Source organism: Jaculus jaculus, chromosome 1 (genome assembly GCF_020740685.1).
Source record: "Jaculus jaculus isolate mJacJac1 chromosome 1, mJacJac1.mat.Y.cur, whole genome shotgun sequence".
Classification (NCBI taxonomy): Eukaryota; Metazoa; Chordata; class Mammalia; order Rodentia; family Dipodidae; genus Jaculus; species Jaculus jaculus.
This window is the reverse complement of record NC_059102.1, coordinates 85,979,734-85,994,579: the sequence shown is the minus strand read 5'-3', so window position 1 is coordinate 85,994,579 and position 14,846 is coordinate 85,979,734. Positions and strand designations below refer to the sequence as shown.

Below are 14,846 nucleotides of genomic sequence, written 5' to 3'. Positions count from 1 at the left end.
CAATCACAGAAAGATAATCGCTGCATAGCCTCACTCATCTACAGCACCTAACCTGAATCCCCCCAAGATGCCTTACACACCCAGCAAGCATCTGGAGGACTACACAATAGGGTGGGTGGAGAGGAAGGGGAGGGCAAGAGAGGGGGTGGGGAACACAAATCTAGACCCAAATGGCAATGGTACCATAAAATTCTATATCCTAAAAGGCAGACCAAATGGTTGAACCGTCACCAAGTCCTTAGAGGGAACACCTGAGTCACAAGGCCCTGGAGAGGATACAATGAAAACTGACCTTAATCTTCTACAGCTCCTCTCCCTTTCTCCCTCCCTCCCTTTCTCTTTTCTCTAACTCTTTTGTATTACTTATCTTTTTCTTCTTTTGCTTCATGGACACTAACCTGTAACTCCCAGTACCAGCATGTGGCTATCATACACAATGAGCCTTTTATCAGAGAGACCTACAAGATTTCCCAAAAGAATGACATATTTCCATCAGAGTACTGGATGATCCACCAAAGGTTAGTAGTAACACACCACATGTGGTTGACATTTAACATGGAGTGACATGGCTGGAAGCTGGAAGAGTCAGTCCCCAGATAGCACATGTAGTGCCAGAAGGTGCTACATGAGTGACTGGGAGAAAATGACCAATATCTGTCCAAGCAACTCATGGTCTAATCTACCTAATAGCATATAACCTGTTGCAATGCTCAAAGAAGTGCAATAATGGCACACAGCCAGGGTGGGAAAATGCTCTTAATTTGGCTAACTGATCTGCTCAGTGGAACAGGTCCCATAGCTGGAGCTGGGAAACAAGTCAGAACCATATCCAAACATGAGCCCACTCTCCATTATCAAACTACCACCAATACTGGGCTACAAGAGGGCCTACACCTGTTAAATTCTCTCTAAAAAAATAAGGGTTATCCCATTTATCTGGGGCTAACTTTACTCTCTGTTGGAGAATCTGCTTCTCTTTTTCATATAAACATAGATCCTATGGAGAGAACCAGCCCATCATACCTCAAAAGGGCCCCAGCTGAAACTAAGAATAATTGGCGAAACAAGCAAGGGTGCTGTTTTCTTGGTGAACCTTGTACCATCACAATGGCGAAGGAGATTGACACAGAGAACAATCAACTCCTACCAAATCAGATATCCAGAGACACAGAGGCTCCTAACACCTCATCAGTGAAGCAGATTCAAAATGAACCCAACATGGCTCAGGGAAATTTTATAGAAGAGGGGGTAGAAAGAATGTCAGAGCCACACGTTGGGTCATAATATGCAGAAACATGTCTCCTACCCATAACTGTGGGCTAACTCCACAATGTATGACCCATATACCTCAACAAGGAGGGGCCGGGAAAGGGGTTAGGACATGGAGGAGGCTAACAATGGTAACAACTTGACTGTATTCACTGAGTACAAAGCTAATTAATTTAAAAAAATGAAAAAAAAATTAAAAACCCATATGGCTATGGGGATATTTGCATGCAAACCACTACTCAGAGGCAGATACCAAAACAAGAGCACAGATCTAGGAAGATCCCTTATCACTAGTGGGTTAAGACAGAAAGTGCTTATTGTCCTGAAAGTGGGAGGAGAGGGGAGTAGGAATAAACCGTGTCTTGCCTAGGAAAGTGGAATTAGGGACCATATATACAGGAGCAGAGATGGAAGAGAAAGGCCAGGTGACAAGGTGCCAAATCATACTGATTATGACAGCTCATTGTGTCCTAATACCCAGCTCCTTCCAGATACACTCTGTAAAGTGCTAAGGCATCTGCACACTAGCCAAGGCTTTTGTCAACACTGCGGTCCCATCAGGAAAATCGAAACAAATACAAACAAACAAAAAAAATCTCCAGGAAAATCTCTTCAACTACAAACCATTTCAAAAACAAATTTTGGCATGTGACCATCAGAACTAAACCTAAGAATCAAAATATAAAATAGCTTGGCTTACTTCTACAGAGTTTCTTACCAGCACTACAACCCCCATGGAGGACCACAGGAATTAATGTGAAAAAGTGATCTTTACCAAAGTTGCAATCATCGCCCAGCTCCCTGCCGAACTTGAGCATGGCCTCTGCCAGCAGGGCTTCTGCCTGAGGATAGCCTGGACCCTTCTCCTGCCCACGGATTTTTGACATGGTGTTGATCATGCTGAGCTTGGCTCTGGAAGCTGGAAGCAGAGAGAACAAGGTTTTAGAAGCAAGCTCAAGAGCCAGGCTTCACAGTACCCACACACTCCTCAGCTCTCAAATATATACCTTCAATTTCTGGGCTCCAAGGTCTAGTTATAAACTATATGGATACCAGAATACATATACATACATACACACACACACACACACACACACACACACACACACACACACACACCACTCTAAAGTGTCCCTTAAAACTCCAGAGAAATTATATAACAAAGGCAAAAGTGAGATCTTGGTGAGGCAGCACTGGGGTCTCAGATATAGTCCCCACTTACCGTTTTCCACCTATTCATCACAGGAGTCTCAGCGGTGACTTTATAGGGCTGGGGACCCCACAGCCAGTATTTCAGATCTACCTGCATTATACAATGACCACTAAGCTTGAGTCCACTTTTGTATCTTAACTATAGGAGTCTATGGATTGAAATAAGGACTCTGTCATAAGCTCTTGCAGTGAGGGCCCTGTGCTTTGCTTCACTTACACTAAGTATAAAATAAAACTATTCTTCAAATTATTTCTCAAGTAAGAACGAAAATTAGCATGTTCACTAAATACTTCATTACTTCTCTTAAACACAACCACAACCGAGAATAGTTTTGTGTCTCAGACATCACACAACAGAGTTGAGAGTACGCATTAACCTAGGCTTCTGTCCAGGATCCTCACTGCATGGAAACCCTTTGGAGAATCACAGCTAAAATAAAGGCAGTTCTAGTATGGGAACTAGTATGGGCTGGAAGTTGGCCTTAAACATGTAGCTCAAGCAGGTTTTTATTTAAATTTTGGGCCACTAAGGCATTGACTAGAGATAGGGAGAGTTATCACGGGAAGATTCCCCGATCCAGTCATAGATTAAAACGAGCAAGACAATGAGACCCTGATTCACAGTTTATAATGAACTGAAGATAAAGTCTATTATGAGCAATCAGAGTCAAGTCTATATACTAAGTGCCATGATGGGAGGCTATAGGTAGTCACAGAAATAGGGCCTATAGGGTGTCCCAATGCAGTGGAGGATCTGCAGAGAGAAGCATCATTTGAACTCAAGTCATAGAGTGGGCTTCAGTTATCTGTACTAACATTACAGGCAAAGTTGGTGATTATCACAAAAAAGTATAAAATTTAATTTTTTTCAACTTACTTTTTTATAAGGAGTAGATGACAGATGCTGAATTTTAAAAATTAAAAATGGATTCTAATCACTTATGGGTGGGAACTCTCATTAGAGCTGGACAGCCTTTTCAGTAGTCAGTGAGATATGAGATGGAGGAAAGACTGGCTCACAATGCTCAGAGTGCTGAGCTGTTAGACAGCTGCAGTCTATATGAGAAGTCAGTAATGACTACTCTGCATGAAAGGTTAGAGGAATGTAGGGAAGTAGCAGGGACAGGACAAATGAAAGAGAAACAGGCAAATACCAGTACAGAAGTATAGAATGAACAGAAGATAAATGGAGACCAAAGAAATACAGCAATAAAATCAGGCCTGGTAGCTAACAGTCTCAAATCCTGTTTATACCATTTTATGTTCTGAAGATACACTCTTTTGATGAACAGTAGTTATGTATGGTAATGACTTGGTTATATTAAGATCTGTCTTTTATAGGTAATTTTAAACAGTTTAATATATTGCCACTGATTTTCAAATCCCTTACCTTGAATGTTATTAAATTGTGAAGAGCTTTTAATCATTTACTACTTTCTTTAGAATATTTTGGTACATCTCTATCTTTAGCAAGAGGAACAAAAGCCATATTCTTTTACTTCATTTCTTTAAAAGATCGTTAACAAATATTTGGAGACATTAGCTTTATTAAAACATGTCTTTGAAAAGATATAAAATTTCTGAATTACCTTCTATAAATTTTAACATAATTGTTTCAAAATGGTTTTCTAAATCCATTAAGGAGTACAAATATAAGACATTCAAGTTCTTATGATGTAATCTTAGCCTGAGTTGCTGCATGAAATTGCATGTTATTTCAGAAACCAAAACTATTTCTTCCCTAACAGGACCAGACTCCTATCCTTCAAATTATTGCCTCTAGCCACAGCTTCACTTTTTTTTTTCTCATGAACAGTTACAATCCATGCAACACTCCCATCTTTACTTTCCCAACATCTCTATCCCAGTTCATTTGCTTTACTACTTCTAGCAATCTCCACCAAGTCTACAGAAGCAGGATGTGGTACACTTATCTCTGTGAGGGACATTGTAAAGCTATGTGTGCAGTCAACACATCTGTTGAAGGTAGTAGCAATAAAGTTAGCATCCCAGAAAGACAGGACATGGCAACAGCTTGTGAAACAGACAACTTGCATTCTCTGGCTCCTATGACAGAGCTTTTTATAGCACAACAGAGAACAGAAACAAGAGACTTGTTTCTTTGGATGAAAGATAAAAGGCAGGAAAAACTGCTCAGGGGTTAAGGGACTTGCCTACACAGCCTAATGACCTGGGTTCGATTCCCCAGTACCCAAGTAAAGGCAGGCGCACAAAGTGGTGCATGCAACTGGAGTTAGTTTGCAGTGGTTAAAGGCCCTGGCACACTAATTCTCCTCTCCCCACCCTGTCTGTCTTCTCTCGGTCACTCTCTGCTTACAAATAATTTTTTTTTAAAAGGCTGGAGAGATGGATTAGCAGTTACATTATTTGTCTGCAAAGCCTAAGGACCCATGTTTGACTGTCCAGATCCTACCTAAGCCATATGCACAGAGGAGATGAAAGCACAAGGTTGCACATGCCCACTAGGCTGCACAAACATCTGGAGTTTGATTGCAGAGACTGAAGCCCTGTTCCAACAATTCTGTCTCCCTTCCCCCCACCATCTCTCTTGCTCAAAAATAAAGATAAATGGCATGACTTGCTGAGGGTAAGATTCCATGATAATCAGTATGTGTATCTGAGACTCACCAGCTGGTATTGATTGAATGTTGCCAGTGCCCCCATAATAGTCTGTATGAAAAGGGCTTGGTCCTCAGTGTGGCATTCTTGGGAGGTGGGGACTACAGGGAAGTCCTTAGGTCACTAGAAGCATTCCTCCATGTGGATTGAAGACCTTAGTCACTAGGCCCCCACCCTCTCCCACCCCACTTGCCTGGTTTGATATAAGCATTTGCTCCAACACATACTCCATACCCTACCATGATGTGGCGGTTTCCTCTGTCCTCACCAGATGCTACTCTAATCCTATCTACCTGATCCTGGACTCCGAGACTCCAAACCTGTGAACTAAATAAATCCCTCTCTACTTCACAAGTGGCCTGCACCCACTACTTCAGTATAGTCATGCAAAGCTGAGTAAAATACTATCCCATATTCTCCATTTGTTGACAAAGCCTGGAAACTGGGTTTGTACCACCTGGGCAAAGGAATGAAAGATTCTTCTCTGGGGAATCTTGAGAGGAGAACAGCTATGGAGGTAGAGACACTCACAGCTGGAAGCACCCAATGCCAAAACCCCAGGCTGACTTCCCTAAAAGAAAGCCTTTGCAGTTAACAGCATTATTAATTTTCACACAGCTTTTCTGTCACAAGGACAGTTACTATCACTAGATTCTGAATAAAGATTCTGTTTAAACATGAGAACAGACAAGAAATGACAGCAAAATCAGTAATTACAGGAAACCAAATTCAGAAATGATAAATATTTTTAATATGTTCAGCTGCATTAGCTGTTTAATCCACAAAATATGGAGAAAAAGAACTCCTAGAAATTAAAATATGACTTGAGTTAAAACATGATTGAATTTAAATAAAACATAAAATTTAAAAAGAAATAAAACTATATATAGAGCTCAATAACTCAAGAAGTAGAAAAACAAAAAGAGACATATGAAATAAAGATGAAAAACAGGAAAGAAAGCATAAAATTATTTGTAGTCAAGTTATATAGCAGCTAAATAATTAAAGTTCCAGACAAAAATTGAAATATGAAAGGAGAAAACTGTTTTTTGTTGTTGTTTTTTGATATTTTGTTGTTGTTGTTGTTTTTTCCAGGTAGGGGCTCACTCTAGCCCAGGCTGACCTGGAACTCACTACGTAGTCTCAGGGTGGCCTCGAACTTACAGTGAACCTCCTACCTGTGCCTCCCAAGTGCTGGGATTAAAGGCGTGCGCCACCACGCCCAGCGAAAACTGGTTTTTAATTCCAAAAAAACTTCCCAGAACAAATGAATACGTGTCTCCAAAACAAACAAGAAAAGATCACTAACTGCCCAGCCCAGTGGATGAAAGAGTTCATGCCAAAGGCCACCAGCATGAAATTTCAGGCCCCTGAAAACAAAGAGAAGTTCCTAAAACCATTCAGTGAAGGAAAGATAGACTGTACATAGAAAAGATTCTAACCAAGAGAGAAGAGAAACTTATTAGAAAAAACAGACACAATGACTCCAAATTCCTTAGAGAAAATAATTTATAAGTGCATTTTCAAATTATCAATGAAACATAAAGATGTAACAGTGACATTTCCAAACATAAACAATTAAGGTCTCACCATTTCTTTTTTGTTCCCCGCCCATAGTAATAGAAAGACATTCTACTACAAGGAAACTGTAAATCAAGAAAAGTATGAAATCTAGAAAATAGGGGTTCACTGTAAGGACATGAGCAAAGGGAATCCCTTACAGGACAGCAAATGGAGATGGCACTGTGGGACCGTAATCCCCAGTAGAGGCATGTGCTTACTTACTACACTACTCCACAGGATAACTCTTTTTGTTTTTCCCCTCAATTTTTATTAACATTTTCCATGATTATAAAAAATATCCCATGGTAAACCCCCCCCCCCCACTTTCCCCTTTGAAACTCTTGTTTTTCTTTCTTTTTCTTTTTTCCAGGTTGACCTGGAACTTTATAGCCCGAGGTTGGCCTCTAAGTCAGGGCAATCCTCCTACCTCAGCCTTCCAAGTACTGCCTTTGAAGGCATGTAAATGCATTGCTCCCCAGGAGAATCCAGTGGCAGCTTTCCACCTCTGTACCTTGCTTATAACTTTTTTCCTTTTCTTCCCTTGTCCCTCACAGGGTTTGCTGAAATCACCTCCCAAACCCATGTACTGTGAAAATCCCTGACTCAAACTCAAACTAAGGAAGAAGCTAATTAATAGTACAACAAAAGGTAGCCCAAAGATGACATGTGATCTAGCATGGGTCAATGCACTGAGAGGAGATTCATATGTGCGGGAGAAGGTGTGGGGAAGAATGAGTGCAAGGTACTCAAAACATTCATGACATGAAAAATAAGACAAAGATTGACTCTAAGAAAAATAAAAAGATATATAAGAAAGAAAAGAGAATTTTTGTCTACATATCTCCACTTTGTACAAAGGCAAAATGCTTAAATATAAAATGTCAATTTATTTTGCTAACACACAGGGAAAACTAGAGAAATATGCCAAATAATGAGAAGACAGTAATAAAGCAAAACATCTCCATTTTCCAAATTGGGAATCAAAAAGAAGACATCTAAAAAATAGAAAATGAAGCAGGTTCAATGCAAAAATGCTACTTAATGATTGGAAGTAAATCCAAAGAATCAGTCCAGTGTCTTGAAAGTGTTGCCTTTGGGAAATAAAAATAGGGAAGAGATTTCAATTCTGGGGAACAGCTGGATTTTTGGAAAATAATTTGTAAAGCTATTCATACATATATATTCATATTGCTTCATCCATACACACATATGTAAAACTATCCTCAAGCATATATTCACATATTAACACACATATTTAATTAAATTTAAAATAAGTTCCATTTCTTCCTCATAGGGAAAGAGCATATTTGAAAGAAGTCATCATGCTGGAATGACTAAATAATAGAGTCTTGACAATTTAGCCACTGCTCTAACATTAGAGACCTTTCTGACAAAAGGTGCAACTAAAATATGAATTCACTGGCACTGAGACAATTGACCAGGAAGAGGGAATATATACTGGCAGGTGGAATGGGATCAGAAGGGGCCATCAAGAGGAATGTTGTAATGAGCCTGTTCCAGGTATTTTTGGAAGGAAACTTAGTAGGTCAACCAGAAGAGGAGGAAGGGAAAGAATGACCATGAAAGAATAGCTAAGTCCCCAGAGGGCTCCTACTGCTTTGTCCCCAGGTAAATGGGGCAGTTTCTTTATGATCTCAAGATCTATGTTTTCTCTTAAGAAAACAATGAGGGCAGGCAAGTCACAATATTCATTAACTCCAGTACAAAGCATAGTCTGCAGCATCCCCGCTGAGCTGTCTTCTTCTGAGAGGAACATAGCTCCATTCACTCTGCCTGAGCTGTTCTTTGACTTGACCTCATCACTAGTGAGCCCTTCTCTTCCCCCCAAAGGCTACCTCTCTGTCAGACAGCAACCAGCTGCAAAGTACAGTATCTAGTATTTCTACTAAGACTTAAGTTTTTAAAAAATTTTTTATTTCTCAATATAAATAAACAAAAAGGAAGCAGCAAAGTTAAGGTGAATATTAGACTGAAAGACAAGCAGACATTAGGTGAAAAGCCAGACTGCAAGTCTTGCTAGATGCATTTTTTCAAAAATGATTTCATTCATCAGACTGTCAGCAATATTTAATGATGAACAGCCAAAACATTAACCAGGACATGATAGAAAGGACTCTCCTTTCTTCCCTTCCCAGGCTTTTTCTCATGCATACACACATGCACACGTGCTGGAATGCTCTATAAACTACCTTGGCTGTGCTGGAAATACATTTCTCGGTGTCCCTTCCTCATATTTTCCATGCACCAGGTGAGAACTCATCCCAAGAAAGGTTTGCAAAATTTGGGAGATGACACTTGAGTGCTTTGAGGCTTGGAAGGCTATCTCTTGCTTAGAAAAGTGAGACAGTTTCAGGGTTCCCATAGGGTCCAGGTTGCCTTTGCATTTCTTCCCCATGGTGTGCTGAACCATTTCACTTAAGTTTTACAAGTTCCTGTGTATACTGTATTTTTCTAATGCTTAGAAAAGGCTTTCTTGCTCAAAAGCACCTTGCACTATGAAATAGAGCTAGAAGCCACTACTAGACTCTAACCCAACTAGTGCTATGGCCTGACAGCAGGCTGGGTAGGAGTGGCCTCACAATCAACAGTCTGACCTGTTTTCACACACATCAGCCACCTTAACATGTCTCAGGGCTCCTTTGTGCAAGTGTGGAATCACCTCTTGCTTATTCTACACTTTGCACAGGAAGTGGCTCTATGGAAGTGTTTCATCTTTAAGCCATGCCATAAAAGTCTGTGTCATGACAGAAACTGCTCACATGATCTATGAGCCATGAAAGAGATCCTCATTTCCTCCAAAAGAAAGAGTTCCAAAGCTGTGAGTCTTAGCCAGTGATATCAAAAGGTCAAGTTAATTTCTACCAAGTTTGCTGTGTTTGCTCACGCCTGCAATCCCAGCACTTAAGAGGCCTAGGTAGGACTGTTGCAAGTTGGACGCCAGCCTAGTTACATAGTTCCAGACTGCCCTGAGCTACAAAGTGAGACTCTATCTCACAATTCAATCATAACTCAATCAATAAGGAGATCTTACTGAAAACAATTATGATTTTTTCTATATAGAAAAATTCTGAAGGAGTACTGATGGACTGTTTATCAAAAATATTTATTTGTTTGAGAGCAACAAACAGACAGAGAGAGAAAGGAGCAGAGAGAGAGAGAGGGAGAAAGAATGTGCATGCTAGGGCCTCCAGCCACTGCAAACAAACTCCAGATGCATGTGCCACCTTGTGCACCTGGCTAACATGGGTCCTGGGGAATTAAGCCTCGAACACAGGTCCTTAGGCTTCACAGGCAAGCACTTAGCCACTGAGCCACCTCTCCAGCCCCTATCAAAAATATTTTTGAAAGATTTTTGCTATTACCATGAACAAAACATGCACTTATTAAGCATCTGCTTGCTATATGAGGGGACTGTGGGAAGTAAGTCCAAACTTTGCTCTCCACGAGCTGGTCATCTATGCCACCCCTCACTCACTAGTGAGGCAGAAAGAAGGCAACAATTCCACCCAGCACAGTGAGGCTGGAAGGGCTAATGAAGCAAACAGCACTTGAGCTGGGCTTTCTGGAGGAATGAGCTGTAAAGGCCAAGTAAGAAGATCCAGTCTAAGTATCTATAAAACACAGACAAAGAGCATGAAGCAGACATTCCGGGCATTCAGAAGCAGAGCACAAGCAGAACTATCAGGCCTGCTGGTGGGAGGGCAGATGAGAACATTCTGGACACTTGGCAACATTTACTAAATCTGAAAAGAAGAATGCCTTGTGACCCTGTAATTCCATTCCTATCTATACATCTACCAATAATGTGTATGTATAACACATATGTACCAAAATGAGCATTTCAAAATAGGGAATAGAAATGCATGCTTGCCAGTGACAGTTGGTCACATTCTAGTTCCCATATTCCTTGTTTCCCTTCATTTCCCTTATCACCACTTGACATTTAGGTATTCTTGACTTGACATTTCCTCATCCAAGAATAAGGGAAGGCAAAGCTATCTTGTTGGACTAACCAGAGAATTAGTAGAGATGTTTCTAGGGTTTCAGGCGCATTGCTTATTGGCACTTATACAGAAACAATAAAAAGGAAGCTGTGATCAATTTCTTGTGACATAGATTAAGTCAACATAGAAATGCATTAAGATTACTAGGGACAAGAAAAATAAGGTTCATAGAATTGGTGAGTTTAAGATCAGATAGATAGATAGATAGATAGATAGATAGATAGATAGATAGATGATTGCTTGCTAGATAGATAGATAGATAGATGATTGCTTGCTAGATAGATAGATAGATGACAGATAGATAGATAGATAGATAGATAGATAGATAGATAGATAGATAGATAGATAGATGGTTGTTATATAATACTAATAATTAAGTCAAGAGCCTAACACAGAACAGAGGCATAGAGTTTTTAGGTAATGGAATAAAAAATGGTAAGAAGGTTGCTATGTACTAAACTGTGTGCCCTCAAAATTTGCATGTTGGGGGCGGGGAAGATGGCTTCATAGTTAAGGCATTTGTCTGAAAAGTCAGAGGACCTCAGTTCAATTCTCCAGGACCCACATAAACCAGATGCACAAGGTTGCGTATGTGTCTGGAATTCGTTTGCAGTGGCTAGAGGACCCGGCATGCACAATCTCACTCTCTGTTTCTTTTCTATCTCTCTCACAAATAATAAAAAATAAATTCACATGTTGAAGCTCTAATTCCCAAATTGACTATATTTGAAAATGGATTTTTGGAGGCAATTAAAGCTAAATGAAGTCATGAGTCCAGTGTCTGTCGTAGTTTGAATGGATGTCCCCCAAACCATTCAGGAGTTTTATTAAAGCTTGTAATTTAAATCTCCAGTTGCCTGCTGGAAGAGGTGTCATTGTGGGTGGACCCAAAGTCTAGCCCTATGGTATGTTAGGGGAATTCCAGTCAAAAGAAAATGTAGCAATGTGGAGGAGCTTTGCCTGAGGTTCCTAGCATATGCTTCTGTGTGTGTTGGTGTTGGCTTTTCTCTCTCTACATAGACCTGTGAAAGTGGGCCAGCTTCTTCTGCCATTATGGAACTTCCCCTCTATCTATAAGCTTCAATAAATCTCTTCCTCCATACCTGGACCTGGTTTGGAAGTTCATCCCAGCGAGATGAGGCTGACTGTTAAAGTGTCCTAATACAACAGAACTGGTAGCCTTATGAAGAGGAAGAGACAGAAAAATCTCCTTTGTTCTCTTACTCTCCTCACACATGTGCAAGTGCAAATGTGTGAAATCATGACAAGAAGGTAGCCAGAAAGAGAGCTTTCATCAGAAACCAAATTAACCAACACCTTCAACTCAACTTCTTATCTTCAAGAACTGTGAGAACATTAAGTTCTGCTGCTTGAGTCATCTAGTCCCTGGTGTTTTGTTATGGAAGGGAAGGCTAAGCTCACATTATAGATGGACATTAATTTTAGAGATCCTATTAAACTCACCAGAGAGTCTTTTGTATATAATTTAAAGTACTATATCAAATTAATTTATGAACTATCTGAACCCCTCCAATTTTAAATAATCATGTATTGAATAATTTTCACTTCACATGGATCTCTGAAGCTTCAAATTTTATAAAAATTATTCAATCTGTGTTTACTCTACTCTGACATAATCACTAAAAGTTAACTTTGAAAGAAAGACGCCTTGTAGTACTACAGAAATGAGTACAAACTGAATGACTTAATCCTTGGGAAGGATACTTTGCTGATGAAGATCTTTAGTCCCATTAGCAAAAAGACAAGAGATTAGTGAATAAATATATATTATTTTCTTGAATAAACTTCTTTATTCAAGATGTGTCCTTCAATCTTCCATTCTATGATGGCCTCCCTGCATCTATTTTGGGCAATTACTGTCTGCCTACTTGTGGAACCATATTTTCCCTGTCTCTTTCAGGGGTGCCATGGATTCAGTCAGCACAGCTTGCAGGAGCCAACTGAAGCATCTTCTTAGAAGTTCACTTTCATTGTTCCCTTCATGGTAACTTGAAAATGGGCATAGGAGATTTTACAATGCAGCAGTTGGCAAATGCTACAAATCAAGAATCTTCTTTTGGAGAGACACCTATGTAACCTTTAGCAGTATATCACTGGCAAACCTCTCAGCTTGTAGGGAATTCCATTGTACTCCAATTCGTATCTGTGAGGACTAAGTATTTTTATACTACATTGCTTAAAAAATATAGTTCAAACACACAGACAAGTATGGAAAATAGCAACACACAGAGAAGGAGAGAGAAAGAGAGAGAGAGAGATACAGAGAGAGACAGAGGAAAAGAGAGAGGGAACTTGTCCTGATCTTGGGTGATTGCTGAATGTGCTAGCACATCTGTCCATAGTGTCTCTAAAACAGGGCCAAAGCACATTAATTAAATTCCACAAGGAACTCAGCCTCCAACACATGAAGCTGTGAAGAAGATATTTAAACCACACACAATATAGTGGAGGGGTACTGGTAAAGCAAGAAAGCACAGGGAATAAACAAACCCCTCTCCTAAACAGTGCACCTAACAACTTGTGGGAACCTGGGACTCCTGCTTGAGCAGAGCTGCAGGTACATCCTCTTCTTAGCAACCATTCTTTGAGGTCAGTACCCATTCAAATATATTTTAGATAGATCTTGGATTTGAACAGAGGGCTATCTACCCTTAACTAGTTTTGATGCATGCACAATAAGGCAAACTGTGTCTTCTAAGTGAACTTTAGGGAGATAACCCTACTGACCATTTTACACTGATGGGAAACTGAGCATACATATGATTAAATGCATCATAGGAAGGAACATGAACAGTAGAGAAAATGCTACATAACCCAAACCTGTTACACAAGAGCACCACCCAAACAATGTCCTTAGCAACAAATCCATCCTCCCCTAAAATCCAGTAAAAGAAGCCCCAAACCACTTCCTGGGGCCCTGAGTACTTGCCATTCGAGTGGCTTGCTGCCTCTTTGGTGGTATATTCAAACCTTTACTACTGCTTTGCTCTTAAGTTGCCTGCTGGTTAACTACTTGTGTACACCTTTCTTCAGTTCACATAATGTCAAGATCGTGGAAACACAGACAGGAGAGGGAGTAGGTGCACATGCAGATACACACTGAGACCATCAATAATACTGGGATAAAATTTTAAAAGTCAGACATACACCAATGAACTAGAATGACATAGAATAAATCTCTGTATATATTTCTGAGAGAGGCACCAAGATTATTCAAGAGAACGATGGTATCTGTCAACAAAGAGTTCTAGGGAAGCTGGATGCTGACATACACATACACACACACATGCAAAAACACACATATGTACACATACACACATATGCACACATACACACATATACACACATATGTACACACACACATGTACACACTAAAGAAATATTTGGACCATTTCTAAACACCATATACAAAAGTTAATATTTAACTCCAAATGGATCAAATAAACAAACATAAGACATTTAAAACCCTTATGAAACCCTTAAAACAATAATGGCCTCATAACATTGAATTTGGCAGATTTTCTTGACAGCAAAGTCACAAACACAAAAAACAACAAAACTAAAAACAAAAAGCACAATGATGACAAATTATACAAATAAAATTTCATGAAAAATAAAAATATTTGTGCATCAAAAATTTAAATTTCTTTAAATAATTTAAAACAAAAAAGTGCCCTTAGAGTAGCCAAAATCATAGTGCCAGAAAGAAGAATGATGTTTGCCATGGGTTGGAGAGAATAAAAATGAGGAGTTATTATTTAATGGGGACAGTTTTACATTTACACCTGAAAAAAAGCAAACATGGACACAGAAAATAGTGATGACTGAATAAAATTATGCACATATTTCATACCTTTGAAATTTCATTTGAAATTGATAAGGTGAATAATTTTTGCTATCTGTATTTCACAACAACAAAAGATATAAAATATGTACTTCTGAATTATTTTAATTAGACTTATAAAGTCTACCACTGAGATTATAACTGACATGAGTACAGATCACTAAATTACATCTAGGGCTTCATACTTGCAACCAAATGTATGCAAAAATAGAAGTTTACATACATTTCATTTTGGCAACATGTAATGACTAGGTATAGTGGCCTGATTTCTA

At 39.5% G+C, this 14,846-nt stretch overlaps 1 protein-coding gene across 2 annotated transcripts in view; it reads right to left on the bottom strand.

Annotated features, from left to right (window-relative positions):
• Sh3gl2 (SH3 domain containing GRB2 like 2, endophilin A1) overlaps nt 1–14,846 on the bottom strand; it is a 210,004-nt gene that overhangs the window by 12,212 nt on the left and 182,946 nt on the right. For both annotated transcript variants that reach the window (XM_045142173.1, XM_045142174.1), the window contains exon 4: nt 2,045–2,188. In XM_045142173.1, the coding sequence (XP_044998108.1) occupies nt 2,045–2,188 (144 nt within the window). The remainder of the gene's footprint in view (nt 1–2,044; nt 2,189–14,846) is intronic.